The sequence below is a fragment of the Ooceraea biroi genome, chromosome 1 (assembly GCF_003672135.1).
Source record: "Ooceraea biroi isolate clonal line C1 chromosome 1, Obir_v5.4, whole genome shotgun sequence".
Lineage (NCBI taxonomy): Eukaryota > Metazoa > Arthropoda > Insecta > Hymenoptera > Formicidae > Ooceraea > Ooceraea biroi.
The window spans coordinates 11,865,495-11,892,406 of NC_039506.1; the positions used below are offsets into that span (position 1 = coordinate 11,865,495).

At 38.4% G+C, this 26,912-nt stretch overlaps 1 protein-coding gene across 1 annotated transcript; it reads left to right on the forward strand.

The window, feature by feature from the left end:
* Positions 1 to 8,606: 8,606 nt before the first annotated feature.
* On the forward strand, positions 8,607 to 11,418 carry LOC113561801. The gene is made up of 2 exons (XM_026969017.1): positions 8,607 to 8,878; positions 9,168 to 11,418. The coding sequence occupies exon 2, from the start codon at positions 9,510 to 9,512 to the stop codon at positions 10,578 to 10,580; it is 1,071 nt and encodes a 356-aa protein (XP_026824818.1). The 5' UTR covers positions 8,607 to 8,878; positions 9,168 to 9,509; the 3' UTR covers positions 10,581 to 11,418.
* The last annotated feature ends 15,494 nt before the right edge of the window (positions 11,419 to 26,912 follow it).

Genomic DNA, 26,912 nt, shown 5'->3' on the forward strand with positions numbered 1-26,912 from the left:
AATGCCCAGTAATAACTGGCGCTACCTACGTACATCATCTAACGAAAATGATTTGTTACAGTAACTAAGACTCGATAAAATTACCTTTTTAAAAAAAAAAGTAAAAAAGGGCGCCAAGTATGCGCGTGGTATGTACTCGAAAAAACCAATGTGGTAGTTTCTTTAATTAAACAAAATATTAAACCAAGTAATATGTACCTTTTATACTCTCATTCAATGATCCTATTCCAATCCAAGCGATAGTAGTTCTAATTGTCTTTAAATATTATTATTTTATAGTATTTTGTAAAAAAATTTATGAAATCCTCAAATTGCGCCAATTGCAAAGAGGATGTATTACCTCGAAAATTAATTATTGTACAACAATTTAAAAAAACCAAGTGGTAGTATCTTACCAATTACAAAGAGAATCTATCTACATATATAAAATCCCTATTCTGTCGTTGAATTGATCGGGTACTTCCCGACATGCTAGAAACACCAAATTTCGCATGGTGATAAGGGTTCACCCCCAGGTAATGGGAAAATTCTTGAAATCTTTAATTTCGGTCCAGGGACTACCTGGCGTAGACAGGCTATTTTACTAGTATGTATATATTGTCTTGACAATTTGTTATACATCTACTTTCAAAAAATATAAAACTTTGATTAAATAATATTTACTGCAAAATACTTGGCGCTGCTAGACCGAGTATTACAAGAAATCTCTCTTTCTCTCTTTCAGCGTTTAGTATGTAGCAATTTAGTATTTAGTATTAAGTTTAGCCTTTAGTATTAAACGCGTGAAATGTGTTAAACTTCTTTTTATATGAATTTGATATGTAAACAAACGGCTTGAGCTTTAGTAGGCGTGTAAGGAGCGCAGACGAGATGCTAGGCGCTGGCGAGGTCTAGCAGCGCCAAGTATTTTGCATTAAATATTATTTAATCAAAGTTTTATATTTTTTGAAAGTAGATGTATAACAAATTGTCAAGACAATATATACATACTAGTAAAATAGCCTGTCTACGCCAGGTAGTCCCTGGACCGAAATTAAAGATTTCAAGAATTTTCCCATTACCTGGGGGTGAACCCCTATCACCATGCGAAATTTGGTGTTTCTAGCATGTCGGGAAGTACCCGATCAATTCAACGACAGAATAGGGATTTTATATATGTAGATAGATTCTCTTTGTAATTGGTAAGATACTACCACTTGGTTTTTTTAAATTGTTGTACAATAATTAATTTTCGAGGTAATACATCCTCTTTGCAATTGGCGCAATTTGAGGATTTCATAAATTTTTTTACAAAATACTATAAAATAATAATATTTAAAGACAATTAGAACTACTATCGCTTGGATTGGAATAGGATCATTGAATGAGAGTATAAAAGGTACATATTACTTGGTTTAATATTTTGTTTAATTAAAGAAACTACCACATTGGTTTTTTCGAGCACATACCACGCGCATACTTGGCGCCCTTTTTTACTTTTTTTTTTAAAAAGGTAATTTCATCGAGATATCATGCATTTTTGTAGTTATATATAATACAATGACACAATAAAAATGTCGTCTGTGAAGCTGGCACGACGTTCTACCAATATCGAAAAAATATTAAAAGTTCTAATAGCACTTTTCATAGTTCTACAGTTCTTGATAAAAATTAAAAAGAGTTCCGCATTCCTTCTATTGAAAAATCAAAATTGAAGAAATGTCGTGCTAACTTCGTGAATCTAGCACGACACTCTCCCCTCTAAAGTACTAAAACGTGTGGAAAATTATTTTTGACTATAGTTCCCGATAGTTCTAATCGAGATTCACATATATATACAATTTCAGATCGATATTCCACCAATTAACAATTTTTGAATAATTTGTTATATCTGCGTTCAGCACGACACTTACAAGTAACACTACCCAAGTGCCACTCGCCGATTTTCTTGAAACTTTGCATACACGTAGTACATCGAAAAACATTAGACACGTGTCTTTTTATTTGTGCTAACAACGCATTTTAAGGTTAGAATACGCATTCGAAAATGTAACACTCTATAGCACAATGGTAACTAACGCTACTCCTGAGCGTTATTCTCTTACAGCTTTTACGACATTACTCTATTATGATTTCATTGTCTGAATGTTTGGCATTAATTTTACGAGATTCGGAATGGCAGATTCAAAATCGCGGACCGAAATCGCAGAATTGTCAACAATTTTATTAAAGTCAGTTTCGAAGAAGTATTTTAGACCCGTGATTACGATTTTGGTAACAGTTATATCAATCTAGAGGTGGCGGATGAAAAATGGCAAATTCAATATGGTGCATTCAAAATGACGGACTCAAATTCCAATTGTTTTAAATTAGTTTCAAAGACCATTTTTGTGGTGGTTTTCGAGGTCACATATACGCCGATTGCGCACCTATTAATAGGTGTCGGCGTATTTAGCTTCTCTAACTCGTCTGAAATAAAAAATATATACAATCATGTTATTATACAGAGTGCTTCCAGGTTAAATGACCAAACTTGAAATATGAATTTAGAACCTCAAAACAAAACAAAAATCTTTGGAAGCTCGCAAATGCTTCGCTCAAGAGACTAATTTCTAAAATTGTTAGGATGTAAGTTCTGTTAGGAATAAATAATTCTGAAATAATCTAGGTTTGTCATAATAGGCAAATTATTAGACTAGATGGTCAGTCTTAATTACTAAAGAGAATCATTTATTCAAATTCGAGTTTTCTGCACGCCTGCAATTGTAAACATACAATGTTAATAGTAGTTTGACAAAATTCCTCTAAATTGATATAACTGTTACCAAAATCGTAATCACGGGTCTAAAACACTTCTTCGAAACTGACTTTGAATAAAATTTTTGAAAATTCTGCGATTTCGGTCCGCGATTTTGAATTTGCCATTTCGAATCTCGTAAAATTAATGCCAAATATTCAGACAATGAAATCATAATAGAGTAATGTCGTAAAAACTGTAAGAGAATAACGCTCAGGAGTAGCGTTAGTTACCATTGTGCTATAGAGTGTTAAATTTTCGAATGCGTATTCTAACCTTAAAATGCGTTGTTAGCACAAATAAAAAGACACGTGTCTAATGTTTTTCGATGTACTACGTGTATGCAAAGTTTCAAGAAAATCGGCGAGTGGCACTTGGGTAGTGTAACTTGTTAGTGAAAATGCGTCATGCTGATGATTTTCAGCAGTCTAACGATAGTTAACTCTTCTTGAAACTAATTCTATTGCATAGAACTTTTGCAGAACTATCGAGAACTATCGTTAAAACTGCTGAAAATCATCAGCACGACGCATTTTCACTAAGTGTCGTGCTGGACGCAGATATAAAAAATTATTCAAAAATTGTTAATTGGTGGAATATCGATCTGAAATTGTATATATATATGAATCTCGATTAGAACTATCGGGAACTATAGTAAAAAATAATAATTTTCCACGCGTTTTAGTACTTTAGAGGGGAGAGTGTCGTGCTAGATTCACGAAGTTAGCACGACATTTTTTCAATTTCGATTTTTCAATAGAAGGAATGTAGAACTCTTTTTAATTTTTATCAAGAACTGTAGAACTATGAAAGATGCTATTAGAACTTTTAATATTTTGTCGATATTCGTAGAACGTCGTGCCAGCTTCAAAGACGTATAAAACTGTCTAATCGCGCTTTTTCACAAATTAGTGTATACAATTATTATGGACATAAGAGATATTCCCGATCTGAAAAGAAAGTTGAGTTACATATTGTAATCCAGTAAGTATTCAGTTTAGCGGCCTCATTAAGCTCTTTCGAGACGTTTTGCGCGAAACGAAAGAATTAGGCAGAAAAAAGGGTCGATTTGCCCCGCGAAGCAAGATATCACTCATTAAAGTAGACCACTTTTTAAGTTAGGAAACCTGTCATTATATTTAGTAATGTATTTGACAGATTTCCTAACCTGAAAAGTGATCAACTTTAACTATTAATATCCCGCTTTGCGGGGCAGAGCGACGCTTTTTTCTACCAGATTCTTTCGTTTCGTGTAAATCGTCTCGAAAGAGCTTAATGAGTCCGCTAAACTGAATATACTTACCGGATTACAGTACGTAACTCTCACGAGACGAGGGTTCGAGACCCACTGATGTCTCGCTCTCGGATCGCTATGCGCTGCACGCAGACGTATAATATATCACTCGCTCTCTCGCCCTCTCGCTCTCTCATTCACTCGCTCTCTCGCCCTCTCGCTCTCTCATTCACTCGCTCTCTCATTCACTAGCTCTTTCGCTCTCTCATTCACTCTCTCTCTCTCTCTCTCTCTCTCTCTCTCTCGGCCTCTCACTCACTCACTCACTCGTTCTCTCGCAAATATATCTTTTCTCACTCCAACTTCTTGCACTACATCGCGTCGTACACTTGTCGTACACCGACCGGCGGAGATGCTGTCCGTATATCCGTGTGACTTACACATGACGGTCGGGTCGATAAGTTAGAGTTTTCTAATATAGAGCCTCTACATGATTGTTATGTGTGAGTCACACGGATATACCAACAGCATCTCCGCCGGTCGGTATAAACAGAGCTGCTGCCATCTCGACGAAAAAGAACGGACTGTACATTTGACGACGATGCGACGTTTCTTAAATGAAATTTTCCAATTTCAGACTTTTCAGACTTTGCATCGCCATATCTCCGCTCGTAGGGCACGTACAAGAAAAATAAAAACACTTTTATTATATAATTCGACCCCAAGCTATCCATTGAGCCTACTTAGAAGTTGATCCGTTCAGCGGTTATTGAGATCTAATAATCTGAGTGTCTGCGAAAACGTCGCTTCGCGTAAAAGAGTCACGGTGCGGTCTCGCTGCGCGTATACTTGGCGCGAGACACTACTGTGTCTCTTGATAATTGCAACATAAATGGATTTGCTCTATGAATAAGTGATAAATGCTATCACACACCACTTTTTTGCTGCATTAGCAAATTTGTTCATTTAAAATGCCTAATTTTTTTCAGCAAGCTACAGATTAGCTGAATCAACTAAACCATTTTTTTCCGTGTGTAAAAAGAATAATGCGATACTTATCACGTACGAAGAATCGCGGCATATTATACTCAAGATGTGAAAATATCAGTTTAACAGGTTTTTCGGACTCGGATTACGCCGCGGATATCGATACTCGCCGATCAACGAGTGGTTACATTTTTAAATTATCAAAGGGTCCTAACATGGATGTCGAAACGACAAGCAGTAGTAAGTCTAAGCACAACAGAAGCGGAATATATCGCAGCATGTTCGGCGGTTAAGGAGTCAATATGGATTCGGAAATTGTTACGCGATCTAGGCTATTTGGATAGCAATCCAACTCTGATATTCATATAGATAATCAATCTACTATAAAGCTCGTAAGAAATCTCGAATTCCATTGCCGAACAAAACATATAGATATAAAATTCCATTTCATTAGAGAAGCATATAGTAATCATGATATAGATTTAATATATGTGCCAACGCATAACCAGATAGCAGACTTGCTCACAAAAGCATTACCAAAAGGGAGATTCGAGAATTTGTTATATGAGTTAGGTTTATTTGATATGAACTCATGCGATAAATAATTTTTTTGTTAATTCTTCTAAAGTGTATGCACGATTTATAAATTACTCAAAGGTGGGAGTGTTACGAATCCCTCCTGAATTTCTCGTATTCATAGAATCGTGCTTTCTAGAATGTATTATCTCTACCGTTAGTATCTATACAAAAAAAGCGCCAAGTATACGCGCCTGAAGTTCTTTCAAAAAAGGACTCTACAAAACTAATGATATGAACAAATTGCGCCAACTACAATGGATATTTATGCAAACCAAACAATCTATTACTTTATTATTACTCTTTGGCCGATATTCATTGTTGATTCTTATTTAAAACTATTTTATTAAGTACAATTATAAGATAGTTGAAATCAATCACACAGTCGTATTAGCATCGTAAGACATTACTTCAGATCGTCTGGAAATAAGAACGGACTATGAATACTGGCCTTTGATATTAAAGTGCTATATCCAGTTAATAATATGATTCTGTAATGACAGTTTTAAGCATATATTGTTTTACATTACATTCAACATACAAATAAATATTTTATTATTAATATATTATTATCTCCTAGTCCGTATTTATCTCCTAGTCCGTTCTTATTTCCAGACGATCTAAAGTAATAATGTCTTAAGATGCTAATGCGGCTCTGTGATTGGTTTCAAATATCTTATGATTGTACTTAAGACGCAGTCTTAAAGATTTTATTTGAAAAAATAAAGGAGATAATAATATTAAGCAGATATATTTTTATACGAATAAATATTTTAATACATATAAATATGTCAATACAATAAGTGTTTTTTGAAAATACTTGGCGCTGCTAGAAAATACTTGGTGCTGCTAACCCGAATAAAAAATTCTCTTAGTATTTAAATAAAAATTACAATAATTTGCTTAGACTTTAATTTACGCAACAACTTGTCGAAATACATAAAATATAATTAAGTAACTTATTCTATACTTAATTCTAATATCACACACACGCGCGCGCATGAGAGAGAGAGAGAGAGAGAGAGAGAGAGTGATCCAAATATTGTATAAAATTCCATGTCATCTTCACTCTTTCGCACACACTCTCTCTCTCTCTCTCCCTCCCTCTCCCTCTTTCTGTCTCTCATTAAATAGTTAATAAATTAAATATTGTATAAAATTAAAGCAGAATATCATCTTCTCTCTCTCTCTCTCACACACACACACACACACACTTACTCTTTCTGTCTCTCATTAAATAATATCTAAATTAAATATTGTATAAACTTGAATAAACTTGAAAGAGAATATCATCCTCTCTCTCTCCCTCTCTCTTTCTGTCTCTCAGTAAAGTATATCAATACTTTATATAACATTAATGCAGTAATTGTACAAAACTTTATTAATGACCAAGCTGGCAAAGAATTGATGCGAATGCTTATTGTTGTTATACTTGAAAAGGGACCGAAATCTACGGCCGAACCTTTGTGCTGATTTTACATCAATTCTTTGCCAGCTGGTCAGTAATTTTTATACAATTGCATTGGTTACTGGCGAATTATTAAATCGGTTGGAATATTATTATAGTAATCCTATATCTTATATTTTATTATACCTATTTTGTTAGTTATTATATAAAAAAATCTGAAATCGTTGTACAATGTTGCGTGTGATAATTTATATTTGCTAACTTTGTCGCATACCAAGCGCATAATCGTTGTACAATGTTGCGTGTGATAATTTATATTTGCTAACTTTGTCGCATACCAAGCGTATTATTATTATCAAACGCATTCAAAACTGTCCGTATATTATGATTAGCGAAGAAAGAAGATAATTGAATACGCGATATGACGCTATACGAATTCAATCACTGATTCATTATTTATTATGTACTCCGAAATTTGAAAAAATGATCGAATTCGCTTGGTATGCATCAAAATTAGCAAATGAACACGACATATTTTATAACGTTAATCAGTTATGTATGAATAAATAATCAATATATAAAAACTATTGTTATTTTTGATTCCACACAAATAACTGCAAAATAAAATAAAATCGAAGAATAAATCATTATATAAAGAATAAAACCATTTCATTAAACAGAGAAAGAAAAAAAAACTGAAGAAAAAGTTGTTACAACTCGGTCTCGAACCCAGCTTGCGCGGCCGGCAATATGCGAGGCGCGCGCTCAACTACTAGGCTATCGCGCTTCATACCAAATTTTAGTTCTTCATTGTACTTATGTACAGCTGGAAAATACTCACATTTCGATGCGATTTTCTCCGAACCTAAGACCCATACACCCAAATCCTCGGACACGACACAAATAGTTTTTCCTCCCCTTTCGAATGCACTATGACTCATTCGAAAGTAGAGTTCGCAGTTGTTAGCAACTCCTAGAGACCCTCAAGGGAGAGTCTGGAAACGTGACGTTCAGCTTCTGATTGGTGCAGCCATATTGCAGTAAAGTTACTAGTTTTAATGTTTTGGATGCCTTTTAGATCACCGTAAGTGTTAATTGTGAGGTTGTGAGTTTTTTATATTGTGGGCCACTTCAACCAAACTCCGGTTAATTTAATCGTCGATTAACTTACAGGACGATCAACATAAAAATCTCTAATAATATAATTCTTGTATAAATAATATAAGTTTTATGTTGATCGCCCTGTAAGTTAATCGACGATTAAATTAACCGGAGTTTGGTTGAAGTGGCCCTGAATACGTCATCGAAGTATATATATATATATCGAAGTAAAACATATTTTTATAGGAAAGAATATGACTTGCTGTGATAACTGCATATTATCTACGGGATCAAAAGAAATTCAAAACTGCGAATATAATAATTTAGTTTTACTTCGACGTTTCCAGAAAAATACCCTTTTCTTTGTTCATTCAGAGGTATTTAATTTTTTTGTACAAATGGAAACTATTTTTAGAGGTTCTTTTACTGTAATTAAAGATACAAACATCAATTTAAAGAAATACTATGATGTCCAATTTGCTCAACTCAATTGTAATATTCCACATTGTCACAGTCTAAAAAATAAAATTATTTCGAGATATATTTTATTTCGGTTAAGAATTGCTAATAAAAAGAAAATGATCAAAAGATCATATAGTAGCAAATCTATGCACGGTAATTAAATAAATAATATTATCTTACATATAACATTTGCTATTTTTATTATTTGACATATTCATTTTCCTATACAACTTCCTATACAACTTCCTATATAACTTCCTATAGAAGTTACTAGTGTACTGCAACATGGAGTCACGTTTCCAGACTCTCCCTTGAGAGTCTCTAGCAACTCCTTGTGAGTAATGAGATCATGGTCCTACTTATAATTTCTCTCTCTCTCACACACTCTCCCTCTCTCTCTCTCTCTCCTTTCTCTCTCTTACACACGCTTTCTCTCTTGATATAAAGCGTACTATAAATATAATACTCTGCTTTAGTTTCAGTAATTATTTAATCTCTCTGCCTTTCTCTCTTACTCACTCTTACTCTCACTTTTATTATTTAAGATTTGCACTTATAAAGTAAATATGGATTTATGTTGCAATTAGTAATGAATAATACATATAAAATATTTTTATTTGCAGGTTAAACGTTGAGAACGTTTTCTAGAAAAACGTTAAAAACGTTAGCAGCTACTCACTGGCGCTGGGTTTTGGCTGCCATAAGCGCTGCATTAAAAAAGCGCTGCATTAAGAAAAAGTCGGCTACTATAAGAACTGAATAAAAGATTCAGCTGTATTAGCGCTCACTACGTTGTGCTTTTAGTCTTAGCAATTTAACTATTGGCAAGAATTGTTTGCTTTAACAGAGTTAAATTTAAGTATTGTTAAATATTTAAAGTTTAACGCCTAAGTATTAAAAGAATCTGCTTTTAAAGTGTTAAATAATAATAATAAATTATAAGTTTTATTGTTATTTCAATTTTTATGTCTGCTAATAAAATAAATGATAATATTCAATCTTTAAATATTTATGCGATGCAGATGATATTTGAAGATAAATGGTTAGAAGACATTCACATTGATTATTTTGGGTTATTATTAAAATCTTGTTCGGAGTACCGATCACGTGAAACATGGAGAATACAATGTCCCGATACGATTGAATCTGTTTGTAAGGATCAGAAACATATTCAAATATTGCATAGCTGCAACAATATGATTACTAATGAAAATGGACATTGGGTTTGTAGCTATTATGATACAAAAGCTATTCACATTTATGATTCATTGAATTTGAAACACTTGCATGCTCATCATAAGCTATATCTTGAGAAATTATATCCATTTTATTCTTTTGATAAGAAGCCAGTACGATTTCTGACAGTTCAAAATCAATCTAATGGTTATGATTGTGGTGTGTTTGCAATAGCATTTGCAGTATCACTTTTATTCGGTCTTCGACCGGACATAGTTATGTATGATCATACTTTAATGCGTCAACACTTAGCACAAATGTTTAAACTAATTAAAATAGAACATTTCCCCCGAATTATAAGATCCACTGATCCCAAGAAACTTTTTAAATTGGATCAAATACGAAGAAAAGAAGCATTAGCTAGCAAACAACGAAAATATCGACAAGAAAGAGTTGAACAGAAAAAGTCTTCAGGTTTAATAAACAAATTAAAAAACAGTGCTGATAATGAAATGATAATAGAGAAAATAGTATACAAAGATGATACAATGTCCGATCCATTAGATTGTTATAATATAATGAATAAAAATAATGATATTTTAAATAAATCTAATAACGTTAAGCAGTCTATTCATGGCACTTTCAATTCCTTTTCATCATTGCATGTTTGTACAGGCAAAACACAAGATAATAAAACGAATTATGCAAATAATTTTTCTACATATATTCACGAAAACACATTGTTAACAAATATCAGTTCTTGTATAACAAAAATACATGAACATAAATATACAAATTTTGTAACAAATATTACACCTCTAAGCCAGCGGTATGTACAGACTATTCTTAGAAGTGAATAGTTAGAGGATATTCATATTGACTATTTCGGTTTATTATTAAAACATTGCTCACAATATCAACCACGTGAGTCCTGGAAAATTCAATGTCCTGATAGAATCGAACCTGTTTCTAAAAATCAGAAACATGTTCAAATATTGCATAGTTGCAGTGATATAGCAACTAATTTAAATGGTCATTGGGTTTGCAGCTATTATGATACTGAAATGATTTATATCTGACTCATTTGAATATGAAACAATTACATGCACACCATAAAATTTATCTTGAAAAATTATATCCTTTCTATTCTTTTGATAAACAACCAGTACACTTTCCAACGGTTCAATTGCAACCCAATGGTAATGATTGCGGAGTTTTTGCAATAGCCTTTGCAGTATCTCTTTTATTTGATCTTCAACCGGATAGAATTATATATGATCATAATGTAATGCGTCAGCATTTAGCGGAAATGTTTCAGTTAAATAAAATAGAACACTTTCCAAAAATTACAGTATTACCTGACTTACAACAAATTAATAATAGCTATGAATTTAATAAAGATAGTATAAAAAAAGATATTATCTATGTTAATAACATTGCAATTACCAAACATTTAACTAAAAACCAACAAAGTATGAAAAGAAAAATAAATTGTTATAATTATAGAGATAGTAATAAAAAGCAAAATAAGAACAATAATTCAGAAAATGTTTTATTGCATAAGACAGATATTATTAGTTTACGTAAAAATAAAAAAAGAGTTCTTAACAAACAATATTATGAATTACATAGAAAGGATTTATTAACAAAAAAAAGTTTTTATGGAAAAGACAGAAAAAATGATATAAAGAAATCGAAAAAGAAATATTATGAAAAACATAGAATTGATATAAAAAAACGAAATAAGGAATATTTTGAAAAACACAGAAATGATATAAAGAAATCTGAGAAGAAATATTATGAAAAACACATAAATGATACAAACAAATCGAATAAGGAATATTATAGATTACATAAAAATAATGTGCTAGTAAATAGAAAACTTTACTATAAAAAAAGATACATGAAGGATTAAAAAATAATCATAAAATTAATAACAATATTATGTTAAAATATAATAAAGAAAGGTGTATTAGAAATATATCAAAGCTTCCTAGAATGGCATCATTGTCTGAAACTAGATTGGAGGCTGAACGTATAGCAAAATGGTGCTTTTATATAAGAAACGTTTATATTCTACAAATGAAAAGAATATTTAATAAATGTAAACAAAAAATTGAAGTTTGTGTGACACGTGCAATAGAATGTCCATCATTAAAATTTACAGATTATGTAAATATGTTTTGTGGACAAGCTAAACATACCACTTCTGCGGAATCATATTTTGCTGAAACTACCTATCGTGTATATAATGTTTCTGAACCTATTGTAATGGATTCCGAAGGCAAAGCAGTTAATATTTTATCTTTAATAGAATCAAAACACAAAACCAGAAAAGCATGGCGCTGTAGTTTCCTGTGTAAAATAGAAGAGATTATTATAAACGATTTGAAGAGCTGCTTTCAAGAACTTGTAAATTGTACATTAAAGACTTTTCGTAAAAAATTTTTATGTTATTATACTTGTTACAATCGGATACATCAAGACAAACTAGGTCATTCTCATGGCTGTTATATTGACTATGAAATCTGTAGATCATGGTTTTTATCTATTGAGATAATGTCTCCCCATTTTCCGATGATACGAAATATTAAAAGATTAATATATGATTTGATCAATCTTAATAAAAAATTAAATATATTAAACAAAGCATTAAACGATGTTGATATAAACAGACTCCGAGATATTGCAATTGAGGCTCAACAAAAAGCAACGATTGCATCATCACAGGTTATTGTGGAAATTAATTTAAATGAGGATAAAATTCAGTCTCAATATAACTTGGCCTTTAAAGCATTTACGAAACGATCACTAGATGTTTCAAAACATGTTTGTATTTCTTTCACAAAATATTGCTTTAAAAGAGATATTATTATAGTAAAAAATTTGTAAGAAAAATGGTACAACAGTTTGGAATAATTTTATTAATGATATAGGATTAAAAATCAATGAAAATTATAAGATTTGCAAATTTTGTGATCGATATTTTAAAAATAACAAAATACCGCCAACATGCAGAACCAATAAGCTTGAAGTGTTACCTGTACCAAAAGAAATTACAACATTAAATGATTACGAACGAATTCTTATACAACGAGCTAAAGCATTTCAAGTTGTGCAAAGAATGGGTACGGTAATGAATAAAAATTTACCACATAACACATGGTTTCAAAAGTAAAAGGTAGAACGTTCCATTTGCCATTGCCTATGGAAGAAACCTTAAAGAAGATTTATCCTTCTAATGAACCTATTAATCTAAATCATGAACTATATATATTAGTTCGTGGTATTCCAACTAAAGCAAATATAATCTGGGAAAAATTAGTCGATGATAAAAAAAGTATGGACAGCCTTAATATGGTTAAAACAAAATAATCCTATTATATTATGAAATAATATTCAGACATTACACTACCAACATCTCCTGAAAGTTTGTTACATTCCGAATTACAAAACGTTGAGTTTCAAGAACATGATTCTCAATGTTACGATAATGAAGAAAATAACATTAAAAAAACAGACAAGGCATTATTGACTCAAATGTCGCAAACAGATGAATATTATGAACAATGTACAATATATCCTATGTATGAAAAAAGAATAAATGAATCTGCAACTAAACTTTATCAAATGAAGAAAATTCAAGATATTCCATTGGATAATCGTAATAAAGATTTGGATACAAAATGTTTTCCTGATTTATATCCATATGGTGTAAATGGACAGCATGAAGATAAATGTGACCGGATAACTGATTTCGAATATATTAAATTAAGACTTATGTCGGAACACTCAGAATTTCGGACAAATCCACAATTTCTTTTCTATTCATTACATGATAACAATATGCGACAATTAAATGCTGGTATATTTCATAAACTGAATGTTACTGATCCTCGTGAAAAGTATACAGCTGCTACTTATTTGGAGCAATTATCTAACCAGCAGCTTGAATCTAACTTAAGTACTATATTTTCTAAGTTACGAAATACAGAACAATATTGGAGAATACCTAGAGGCAATTTGCGTTGTATGATAAATAATTACGGACCCGCTACTTGGTTTCTTACTCTTAGTCCATGCGAATGGTTATGGACCGATTTGATAGAATATCTTCGAGAAATAAATGAACCAATTGCCAATGGAAAATCTGCAAACGAACTTATTGCATTCGATCCTGTATCAACTTCGAGATTCAGAGATAATAAATTTAAAGCTATGCTTGATTTTATTTGTTCACCTGATAATCCAATCAGAGAGGTCACTCATTACTTTTGGCGTCGTGAATATCAAGGCAGAGGTATGCAGCATTTTCATTTGTTAATTTGGATAAAAGATGCTCCGGTAATTGGTACATCTTCTAATGAAGAAATTGCATCTTTTATCTTAAAATATGTCACTTGTAGAATGCCAAGTAAAGAGTTGTTACCTGAATTACATCGACGTGTAAATACACATCAACGACATAAACATAATGATTACTGCTTGCGTACTAAAAAAACTAAAGTAGGTTTTTCTAAAGTGTGCAGGTTTGGCTTTTCAAGATTCGTAGCAAATGCTTTGACAATTAGAGACGTTGCTGTTTCAATAGCGGATAGAAGACAGTTGAAAATAAAAAGCAGATTGTATGATCTGCCACGATCTAAAGAAGAAATCAATATTAATGATTATAATCCAGCTATTCTTGTTGCTTGGGAAGGAAACATGGATATTCAATTTGTAGGTGAAAAATCTACGTTATTAACTTGGTATACTACAAAATATGTTTCCAAAGCAGAAAAGAGTAATAATGCAGAAGATACATTTCAAAAAATAAATTCAACAAAATCGTTGAGAAGTTGTCTTTGGAATATTGGAGTGCGCATGTTGAATCACAAAGAATGTGGAGCTTTGAAACTGCTGACACTTTGTTAGGAATATCATTATACGGTACTGACAAGGAAACGACTATAAGATGGTTAGATGTAAATATGATTAGAAGTAGAAAAGTTAAGTCTCGCAAAGAGATTGAAATGTTAAATTCTGAATCTACCGATATTTTTTGTCCTTCTTTAATTGATACATATTATCCGAGCAGACCTAAAGAACTAGAATCTACTAATTTGTATGAGTATGCAAAATGGTATGATATTACGAAAGATAAACCAATTTCTAAGAAAATAAAATATTACGTGCTCGGTGAATCTTTATATTTAAGGAAACGTAAATGTGGATATCTTATCAATCATTACGAATACAATGTCCATACTCAACCAGAACGTTACTACTTTTCATTATTGTTATTATTTCAGCCTTGGAGAAATATTAGTGAATTAAAGAATGAATGTGATAGTTATGCAGAAGCATTTTCTTTAGTACAATTTAAATTGAAAGATGCTCTTCAGTATCACGAAAGAATAACCGTCATTCAGCAAAATATAGATAATATTAAAGAATTAATACAAGAAAAATTTCAGAAATTAGAAAAGATGAAGAGGAAAATGACTGTCCTGAAAATTGTGCATTAGAATGTTTTCCTGTCGAAGTTGAAGGAGCAATGAGGGACTTTAAAGATATTAATGAAGATAGTAATAAATTTGAAGTTAACGTTGATGAAATGGTGACGCAATTAAATACTGATCAAAAACGAATCTTTGATAGAATTACCCTGGTAGCACGGTCTGCCGGGGATTGGACTTTCCAGCAGAATTGCACGCGGAACGTGCAATAGAATTGCTGCATTTGCTCTTACAAGTCACAGACTTGCAGCAAAATTGCACCAGACTTGCACAAGAGTCTGTCGGTCAGATACATTGCAGCAGACTGCACAATTCTGCGGGAGCAGAAGTGCGGCGAAATTGTACACGCCTCTGTTGTTCAAAATATCAATTTTTGAAGAGCGGACCTACGCGGCAGAAATGCATCAGAATTGCGCACGCGTCTGCTGGTTAGATACAGTGCAGCAGAATTCATAATTTTGTTTGAACAGAAGTGCGACGAAATTGCACAAATATCTGCGAGTAGGATAAAGTGCATCAGAATACTCAATTCTGCCGAAGCAGAAATGTGGCGAAATTGCAGACGTGTCTGCGTCTTGAACTATCAATTTTAGTGAGCAGACCTATGCAGCAGAATTGCAGCAGAATCACGTATTTCTCTGCCAGTAAGTTAAAGTACAGCCGCGTACGCAATTCTGCTGCGGTTCTGCTACGCAGGTCTGCTGCACCAAGCGACCGATAGATGGCCAAGCCAGGCGTGACGTTCTCGCAAGAAACATTTGCGTTCTCACCGTATAAATAACCATCCGGAAAACCGATCCAGTACTCTTTTCTTCTTCTTTTCTTTTGAAAATTTTGATATCATTATTGCTTGAAGTGATATCTCGTTCCAAAAGAGTGAGAAGATTCCACTACACGAAATTTAGAGAGTAATTCATAAAATATAAAAATCAAGTTTTTTTTACAAAAATGTGACTTAACTCTGTCTATCTTTGAGGCACTGATATATAAAATTGATAAATATTTTTCTGATGGTTTCTGAAACCGTTTTTTCGTTGGACATTTTTCTCCTAAATAAACGTTTCAATAAAATGGTTATGAAACGTTACGTTAAAACGTTTATAAAACGGCTTTGAAACCAATGTGTGCTGCCTGGGTACGCTATAGACTTTTCAGTACTGGCAGTGAATATTGGAACGCAGCCTTAGTTTCATATGCTCCTGCCACATGTCTGCTGCAATTCTGCTGCAGAGTATCTTACGCTATCTTCTGCCGTCAGACTTAAGTCAGATTCGGAAATAGAAAACGCACTTTCTGCTGCAATTGTCGTGCATGGTAATTGCGGCAAAATTGCAGCAGAAGTGCAAAAAGTTTGCTACCAGGGTACTGCTGCTATATCTGATGATAATAATGAAGTTCTTAGACTTTATGTTAGCGGTGAAGGTGGTACTGGAAAGAGTTTTTTGATCAAAACTATTAGATGTTGGATTAAAAAATATATTGGAGACAAAGACACAGCAGTAGGAAGAATATACCGATTCTGACTCGGGAGCTCCGAGGGGGGGTGAGGGGCGGGGGGTATCTCCGAGGCGCGAGGGTATAGCGTCACGGGGGGGAGGGGATCCTAAATAAACATCTCATTGATAGCAGCCGGGTATCGGCGCTAGAAAATATAATAATATATAAACATACCGCATACCATGGTTCGTTCCTAGATATATGTTTACATAAACACCCTCGACCACGGAGGACACTTGAGTCCTCTCAAGTGTCCTCCGCGGTCGAGGGTGTTTATGTAAACATATATCTAGGAACCGTGGGCTTGTTTTATAGATAAAAATTTATTTTCGAGCGCCGATACCCGGCTGCTGTCAATGAGCAATTAAGAAGAGGCGATATACAGATCTAGGAATGGGACTGTTTAGAGAAGTTTATTTCTCAAGGGCTGATATTCGGCTGCAGGGTGGAAAGAGACGGAGATATGGTATCGATATCATATAATCAAACGGAAAAAAGGTTTTGCATCACAGTTGGTTGCGAGTGCTCCAGAAAAGAGTTTCCTGAAAATCTTGAGTGTGAAAAGTTCTGTGCAACAACATGGAACAAAGTGAACGCGACCTGTTGGAGGAAGCCAACAATGTCACCACCTTGGGCAAATATTTCGCGTGGGTGCAACGGTGTGACAAGTATATTGAACAATCGGAAGGATAAAGTCGTGCTAAGCGTCCGCGGCTATCTATCGGCAATAGACAATTGTTAGTGGCTCGAATCGCGCGGCTCGAGGGAGTGAAGAAGCGTTTGGAAAGGCGCTTTATACATTTCGGTGGTGATTACGCCGAACAGCCTTCCAGCGCGAAACTCTCTTGGCGAGAGATTGAGACTGCGTTTGAAAACCATGTACTAACCGGCGCGGTGATTAATGAAGACTACGTCGACCCGCGACATTTCCTGGAAGCTGCCCGTGATGTAGTGCTGGAGCATGTGCGGAACGCTATCCAAAAACACAACAGCGTAAAAGTGAATACCGTGTTCAACGGGGAGTTCGTGGCGGGTGAGAAGACCGCCAATAAGAGTATAAACAAGAAAAATCGTGGCCTTTTCTCTACGTCTGATCTGCAAGAATGGTACGAGCAATACGTGATCGAGCCCACCCTGGCGTCTCTCGAGGAGTTCCAGGAGCGCGATAGCGGGTGGGCATTGTCGCGTATATTGAACTTGGTTATTAACATCAACAAGCACAATTCCTTGCACGCGGGGTGTTACATCACATTACCGGAGGAGATCAAGACGAAGAAGGCTGTGGTGAACGTGCAATCGATGGACAATGCATGCTTCGCGTGGTCGGTGGTCGCTGCACTTTATCCGGTAGAAAGAAACGCGGAACGCGAATCTTCGTACCCGCACTACACAACGGTGCTGAATCTCCAAGGCCTAGAGTTTCCAATGTCAATGAAAAACATTGCGAAGTTTGAACGTCTGAACGACATTTCCATAAACGTGTTCGGTACCGAGGAACAGAATAAGAAGATAAATGTGTTGCCGCTACGACTCACCGAGCAGGAGAAATCTAAACACGCGAATCTGCTGTACGTGCAAGATGCGCAGAACAACAACGTGGAACATTTCGCATGGATTAAGAATGTGTCCCGCTTGGTGAGCTCCTAGATAAACAAGGAAGGACATAAAAAATACATTTGTGATCGGTAAGTAGCGTTATAATAAATACTTATCGCTAGAAATTAGCATTACTAGAAATTAACAGGTTCTTTCTTTTTATTCTTGCAGATGTCTCCACTACTTCTACACTAAAGAGAAATTGGAGACTCACACCGTGGATTGCCAACAGCTGAACGACTGCGTCATCATCTTACTCAACGAAGACGACAAGTGGCTAACATTCACCAACTACAACAGGAAGGAGCGAATGCCGTTTGTAGTATATGCAGACCTTGAATGTGTGCTGGAGAAGAGGGAGACGCCGGAAAACGCTAACACCTACCCGTATCAGCATCATCAGGTACACAGCATAGCGTATTACGTGCGATGCAATTATGACGAAGCGTTATCCGGGTATCGATCCCGTCGCGATACCGATTGCGTGTCGTGGTTCGTTGAACAACTAAAAGAGTTAGCGTATCGCGTGAAAGCGATTTTGTCGAGAAATGTCCCCATGATAGAATTAACACGAGATGAGCGCGAAAAGTTTAACAACGCAACGCAGTGTTATATCTGCGAGAAACCGTTTGCGCCGGACGACACGCGCGTTCGCGATCATTGCCATCTCACCGGTCGGTACAGAGGTCCCGCGCATTCTAATTGTAACTTAAATTACAAAGATTCGCATATCATTCCAATAGTGTTCCATAATTTATCCAGCTACGACGCGCATTTTATCATTACGGAAATAGCCACCGCGTTCGCGGGCAATGTCGATATATTGCCCATAACTAAAGAAAAATATATTTCCTTTACAAAAAATGTTGGGGAAATCGGTGAAAAAGTAGCAAATTGGAAAGATAGAAATATAAAATTACGATTGATTGATTCCTTTAAATTTTTAAGTAGTAGCCTGGATAAATTGGCCTCATTTCTCAGTAAAGATAAACTTAAAACGTTACGATCCGAATTTGCGCACCTCTCTACCGACGACTTTGAGTTATTGACACGAAAGGGCGTGTTCCCTTACGAGTACGTGGACTGCGCCGATAAATTAGAGAATACTCGCCTACCGCTGCGCGAATCGTTTTTTAGTTCCTTAACGGGTGTCACGGTATCCGAGAGCGATTACGCGCGCGCTGTCAACGTGTGGCAACGGTTCGCCATTCGAACGTTAGGCGAGTACAGCGACCTATATCTAAAAACGGATGTCTTGTTGTTAGCTGACGTATTCGAAAATGTCCGCGATAGCTGCATAAAGAGTTACGGTCTTGATCCCGCATACTATTACACTTTGCTCGGTTTTACGTGGGACGCGATGTTAAAACATACGCATATAAATTTCGAATTGTTAACCGATATCGACATGGTCATGTTCATAGAACGCGGTATACGCGGCGGCCTAAGTCAGTGTTCGCACAGGTACGCGCAAGCCAACAATAAGTACATGCAGTCGTATGATCCATCGAAACCTTCATCTTACCTAATGTACTTTGATGTTAATAACTTGTACGGCTGGGCAATGTGTCAACCACTGCCCTATGCCGATTTTCGATGGGTCAACGACATTTCCAATTTCAACGTAAACGTGATCGCTCCGGATTCACCAAAAGGGTACGTACTCGAAGTCGATCTCGAGTATCCGCGGCATCTCCATGACGCGCACGCTAACCTGCCGTTCTGTCCGACGCGCGATAAGCCGCCAGGCAAACGGCAGGATAAGTTGCTTGCAACTTTATACGACAGGAAGCGGTACGTCATCCATTACCGCAACTTGCAACAGTGTACGCGTCACGGTCTTCGCGTCACAAAAATTCATCGCGTATTAGAATTCGCGCAATCTCCATGGCTCCGCGATTATATTGAACTAAATACACGATTTAGAACGGCCGCTACCAACGATTTTGAGAAAAATGTATATAAACTAATGAACAACGAGGTATTTGGAAAAACCATGGAGAACGTGCGCAATCACGTAGATGTTAAACTTGTAACGAAATGGAACGGACGATACGGCGCAGAGGCAATGATCGCGAAACCCAATTTTCATAGTCGCAGCGTCTTTTCATCAAACCTGGTCGCGATCGAGATGCGTAAGCTCGAGGTGAAATTCAATAAACCGATCTACGTAGGTATGTGTATCCTCGACATATCCAAGGTCTGTTTGTACGAGTTTCACCACGAGTACATGTTACCGTTATATCACGACAAATGCAAGATCATGTACACGGATACCGATAGTTTAATTTATCATATTGAGTGCGAGAACGTGTACGAACAAATGAAACGCGACATTGCGCGATTTGACACCAGCGATTACGCGTCCGACAACATTTATGGAATACCGCTCATGAATAAAAAGATACCAGGTCTTATGAAAGATGAGAACAACGGTGCGATAATGACGGAATTCGTAGGGCTCAGAGCGAAAATGTACGCTTTGAAAGTAGACGGTAAAAAGGATACCAAAAAGGCGAAAGGTGTTAAGAGTAACGTAGTCGCACGAAAAATAACTTTTGATGATTATACGCAGTGTTTGCAGGAAAAGATTGAAATGATAGTCGAGATCAGTCTCGTATAACATCGCAACTGCACAAAATGTACACCGTTCGCGAGACGAAAATCGCTCTGAGTCCGTACGACGATAAGCGCTACGTCGTACCCGATTCCACGAACACGCTACCGTGGGGATATTTGCGGATACCATTGTAAAATATTTAGGATAAGGATAATAATAAAGAGTTGTATTTCATATATATCATTGTATTTTCATATATTGTCATATAGTTATACATTTATATATGTTTGTGAAAAAATAAAAATATTAAACGACATTGTCTTTGTGTATCCATGAATTGTGCGATCTATTGAATCCCAACTACTTCACGTAGATCTCGTCACCTCTCCTGCACAGTACTTTCTCCACGAGATACACGTCCGGATACCTCGCGCGATGCAACTCGTGCTCGTAGAACGCTCCGGCGACTGGTTTGTCGCGATAGTCGTCGAGTAGATAGGTCACGGGGTTGGTACGCTGAACTTTAGCTATGCGAAAAACCTCGGTGGTCCAGTTTGGCATGTAACCCTTCTCGAAGATCGTCTTGTATTTGCTAACGCGTACCGAATCGCCTACTTTGAACCTTGCTGGAGCCGCTATCTTTATCGCGCTGTATACAGTAGTCAAGAGTCTCTCAGCAACAGCGGGGGTTACGTCGACGGGTCGCATGCCGATTGTTCGATGCTTTCGGGTGTTATACTCCTTGACGAGCTGGGATAGCGCGTCGACCCACTTGTAAGTCCCATTGAGGGTAAACATCTGCCACATGGCGTTTTTCAGCGTACGATTGAATCGCTCGACAACCGATGCCTTCAATACCGAATACGTGGAATAATGATTGATGTTGTGTTTTCTCATCAGTCGTTGCACGTCGGTGTTGTAAAATTCCTTCCCCATATCAGTTTGCAAGTTTTTCGGACATCTCTTGCTCTCTCGAATTATCTGGGCGATAGCCGCAGCCTCTCGCTTCCGCCTTTGCTCTTGAGCGGCACGGCCCATGCGTACTTGCTCAACACATCGATGACGGTGAGTATGTAGTGGTAGCTCTGTTGAAACGTGAGTACGGGCGCATCTCGACTAAGTCTGCCTGCCACAGGTTATCGTATCCCCGAACTATGACCCGTCTTCGTGGAAAATTTCGTCTTGCCGGGGCATGCAGTTCCTCGACGAGTCGCCGCTTCTCGGAACTGACGGCACCTTTCTTACGTCCTTCGGAGCTCATGTTTTGACGGGTGCAAATCATCGACTGGTCGGCACGATATGTGTGAAGATAGTTACAATATGTCTCAAAACTGTTCCTGAGTCGTTCGTACCTGTTCGCGGTCGTCCGTTACTTGTTCATATTCCTTCTGTAGTTATTCCAGGATGATTCGCTGAGGCTGGAGCTCCGCGGGGGAAGTGAGAAAGCGCTAAGGCTGGAGCCCCGCAGGGGAAGTGGGGGAGCGCCGAGGCTGGAGCCCCGCGGGGGAAGTGGGGGAGCGCTGGAGTTGTTGTTGATGCCCAATCTTTGGAGATCCGTGAGCGCCTGTTGAAAACCGTCTAGCGTGCCCCGCGAGGGGAGTGGAGGAGGGTTGTTGTATTCGTTGACCACTCTTTGGAAATCTGTGAGCCCCTTTCGAAGATCGTTAAGCGCACCTCGGTAATCCTTCATGTTCAAATTTGGTGAGAGATATTTGTTCGATGCGAATGACGTTGAACGATTGGTTCGTTTTGATGATACGCGTATCAATTTATAATGATACCAGCCTTGTTCGTTCCACGTTCGTTCCACGTTCAAACACGTTCGTTCCACGTTCAAGCACGTTCGTTCCACGTTCAAGCACGTTCGTTCCACGTTCAAGCACGTTCGTTCCACATTCAAGCACGTACTTTCCACGTTCGTTCCACGTTCAAACACGTTCTTTCCACGTTCGTTCCACGTTCAAACACGTTCGTTCTACGTTCGTTCTACGTTCGTTCCACGTTCGTTTCACGTTCGTTCCACGTTCAAACACGTTCGTTCCACGTTTTTAAAACGTGCGTTAGCTGTTTCTGAGCCGTTTATCAGTCCTTTATTAGCGGTTCGCGATCATCCGATTTGTTACCCTTCAATAGGCGTTCGCTAACGTTCCTGAGTCGTTCACCAACGTTCGAAAGCCGTTCTTGAGTCGTTCCTGAGACGTCGGCTATCCGTTCAGTGGGTATTCGAAAACCGCTCTTTTGCCGTTTGTTGTCTTCGTCATAGTTGTTGGTTAGTTGTTTGTAACCCTCGCTTTCCAACTTTAAACGTCGAAGATCGTCGTACGCGGCCTGGCACCTCTTCATGTCCCTCTCGAACGCAATCAGCTTTTCGTTAAATTCTTTCTGTTGATTCCTCAACACTTCAACGTACCGCTCCACGTACAGTTTATTGACGGCGTCAGTATCAGCCTCGGGCTCCGCTACGCGGTGAATCTTGCACGACTTTGCGTCAAAGTCGGTACCGATGCGACACAGAGCATTACGGCGCACGTAACTTCTCACTAATTCGTCCCAATGACGGGAATTGTTGCCGACTGCGTCGTTTCCCCGTTCGAATAGTCCAAACTTGTTGAGAGGCATTCGTTTGATGCGAGTGACGTTGATCGACTAGTTCGTTTTGACGATACACGAGTCAATTTATAATGAGACCAGCTTCTCGAAGTTCCTCGATGATCGACAGCATCTCGTTGTCGTGAGAGTTGTGTCCAGCTTGACGCGAAGCGTCGAGCAATCGTAGGCGATCCACCAGCTCATTGGGATCGTCCCAGTGCACGTAATCGATCGCATTGTCGTTCAGTGTCATGACACGAGGTAATCCTCTTCCGGATTTCTTCTTAGGTTCAATCGGTAGTAACGGTGCGATTATGTATTTGTACTTGTATCCCCTGTTACTCTTTACCCGACCTCGCGCGCTGTGATCGCGTCTATACGCGTTCGTCACCAACAGCATGCTCTTGTACATTTGCATATCATTTGCCGTGTACACGTCCTCGTCGGGATGTTTCTTGAAAATCAGCTCGTAAAGACCAGGTGTACCTTTGTGTCGCACATCGTCGATAAGTATGTTATCTTTGTGGTCTATAGCGAATCGTTTATTACCGAACATCAGCCCATCCTGATCGATATAAACGCCGAACACACGATCTATCTCATCGTCACGGCTTATAACAGCCCCGACGTACCGTTGACTCAGCGGGCCCAATTGAGTCCGCAACGAATCGTCCATGGTTTCGAAAACGTTCTCGGTTGGAAGAGACGGTTGTACGGCTCCGATTCGACACCGTTTCAATGTGTATGATTCGCGATCCGGCGAGTTGTCCGTTCGTTTCCTCTTTGTCTTCAGGGTGCGTAGTACTTCAATCCCTGCGTCATCGCTCGATCCGATTCGACGTCGTTTCGATTCGTATGATTCGCGATCCGGTGAGCTGTTCCCTCGTTTTCTGTTTGTCTTTAGGGTGCGTGGTACTTCAATCCCTGCGTCATCGCTCGATCCGATTCGACGTCGTTTCGTTTCGTATGATTCGCGATCCGGTGAGCTGTTCCCTCGTTTTCTGTTTGTCTTCAGGGTGCATGGTACTGCAAGCTCTACGGTACGTGGCGTAAAGGTTATCAATGGCGCATCCGGTGCATCGCTCGATCCGATTCGACGCCGTTTCGATTCGTATGATTCGCGATCCGGCGAGCCGTCCGTTCGTTTCCTCTTTACCCTACTCCTTATCACATTCTTCTTCTCACACTTCGGGGCGCGTGGTACTGCGAGCTCTACGTACGGCTCGCGCTTCGGGGGTACTTCAATCCCTACGTCCGACTCGTCCTTCAACGCACTTGTGCTCGAGTTGTCAACGATCTTTTGCAGCGGTTCAATGATTGGCCCAAAATGTCTCCTCATCGCGATATCATCATCGATCATATCGGTCTTCAGAGCACGATGTTTCTTGCGGATCGATTCGCTCGTTTTCTCAATCGCCCTCGCGATCTTTTCACGCTCACGAATATCATTGCTCCCAGCCATGTTGTCGATCAACGACTAACCGCTCCGCGGTATCGCAAACACGTTAAATCCGTTTCTGTATCGACCGTTAGCGAGCGGGCTGTCCTTGTCTATCACCACGAAATCGTACTTGCGTTGCCAACAATTGCGACACAACGCACAGAAATCATCGTACGTCATATCGGTATTCACGTGATCGTTGTACACGTGTTTCAGGTTGGTACCATCCTGTTTGAACAGGATCAGCAGGTTCGCGTTGTCGCGTATAAGATGTTTCGGTATTCCCACGTACGTCTGACAGAGATAGAAACAGTCGACGTTCGAGTGTCGCCCCATCGCAAAGTATTCTCTCACCGTATCCTGCTTATCGCACGCCACGTCATCAAAGACGAAGATCGAGTTTGGACGCGCCTCGTTCGGTGGAATGACGTCACTGTTATTGGAGAACGTAAAGTAACCGATTTCATCTATCGACGACAACAGAGTTTCCAAGTACTGATATTTCGGCTGCTGCAACGACTTCGAATACACGTACACGTTCTCGAAACGTACACCGTGCGGACTCTCCAGCAGGCTTATCAGAACGTTGGTTTTACCGCAGTTCGAGGGGCCGCAGATGATCGCGCGTATAGTGGTCAGCAGCACCGGGCCGTGTTTGCGTTTCTCCTCATTGTCCCCCATCAGTCATAATCTGTCGTTGCAGTTCGTAACCTGTATCGTCAAGGTTGCCGCACGAATCTCATTTTGTCACTTCTCAGTAGAGGAGTGGAGTCGCCTATTTATAGGCGCATGAAACCGCGAATCGCGCAGTATCAAAATGTTTGTCACGCTGACGAGTCCTTCCGATATACTCGATTTAACTGCTGAGCAGTTACAATTTGTGCCAAAGGTAGTTCTGTTGCAAGTGTGCGAGAACTATATCGAACACGTGTGGAACAGGCTCCCGGAACATATAAAGGCGGATTCGGATGTGCAGACTTACCGCCGTTGTCGCGAACATTACAGTCAATCGTGGCAACAAACGCACATCGACGGTCCGGCACCGTTGATCAGGGATTGCCCTGAATGTCAGCGCTCGCGACGAACGAATCAATGAGAGGCGGAAGTTTGCTGAATCGCGCGATAAACGCGCTTCCTTTCGAGCTGCACATCCCCGGCTATCAGTTTTGTGGTCCGGGTACGCAACTCGAGAAACGATTAGCCAGAGGTGATTCGGGTATAAATCCGTTGGACGCAGCGTGCCGCGAGCACGACATAGCGTATTCTCGGAGTAAGGATCTCACCGAGAGACACGCGGCGGACAGGATACTCGCCAAGAGAGCGCGAGAACGCATTTTCGCGAGGGATTCGACTCTGGGAGAGAGAGCCGCCTCCACGGCTGTCTGGGCAGCGATGAAGGCCAAGACGAAGCTCGATATGGGTCTGAAGACGAAGAAAAAGAAGACGACGAAGAAAAGAACAACAAAGAAACGGATCCTTCCGGTAGCGAAACGCGGTGGTATATTACCGATTCTACCGATGCTGGGTGCGCTCGGATCGTTGGCCCCCGGGGCAGCGGGAGTCGCGAAAGCGGTGAATGACAGCAAAGCCGTGCAGCGTCAACTACAAGAAATGCAGCGTCACCATCGCGCAATGGAAGGTCGCGGACTGTATTTCGCTCCGTACAAGAATGGACAAGGACTGTATCTCGCCCCGTACAAACGAGGACAGGGCGCAGTAACAAAGAAAAAAAAACCGTCAAAAAGGCGATAAAAATGCCTACGGGTATAACCACCAATGTAGAATTGGATCAACTGGCAAGACGTATGCGCGTACCATACTTTAGAGGTGTTTTCATGCGTAACTCGTTACCGATGAGCGGTGTACGTCGAAACGAGAGCGGTATCGTGAATCTGGACAATGCAACGGGGCCCGGTACTCATTGGATAGCATACGCAAAGAGGGGAGGCCACATGATATATTTTGACAGTTTTGGTGATCTCCGACCGCCGAGGGAACTGGTGCAATATTT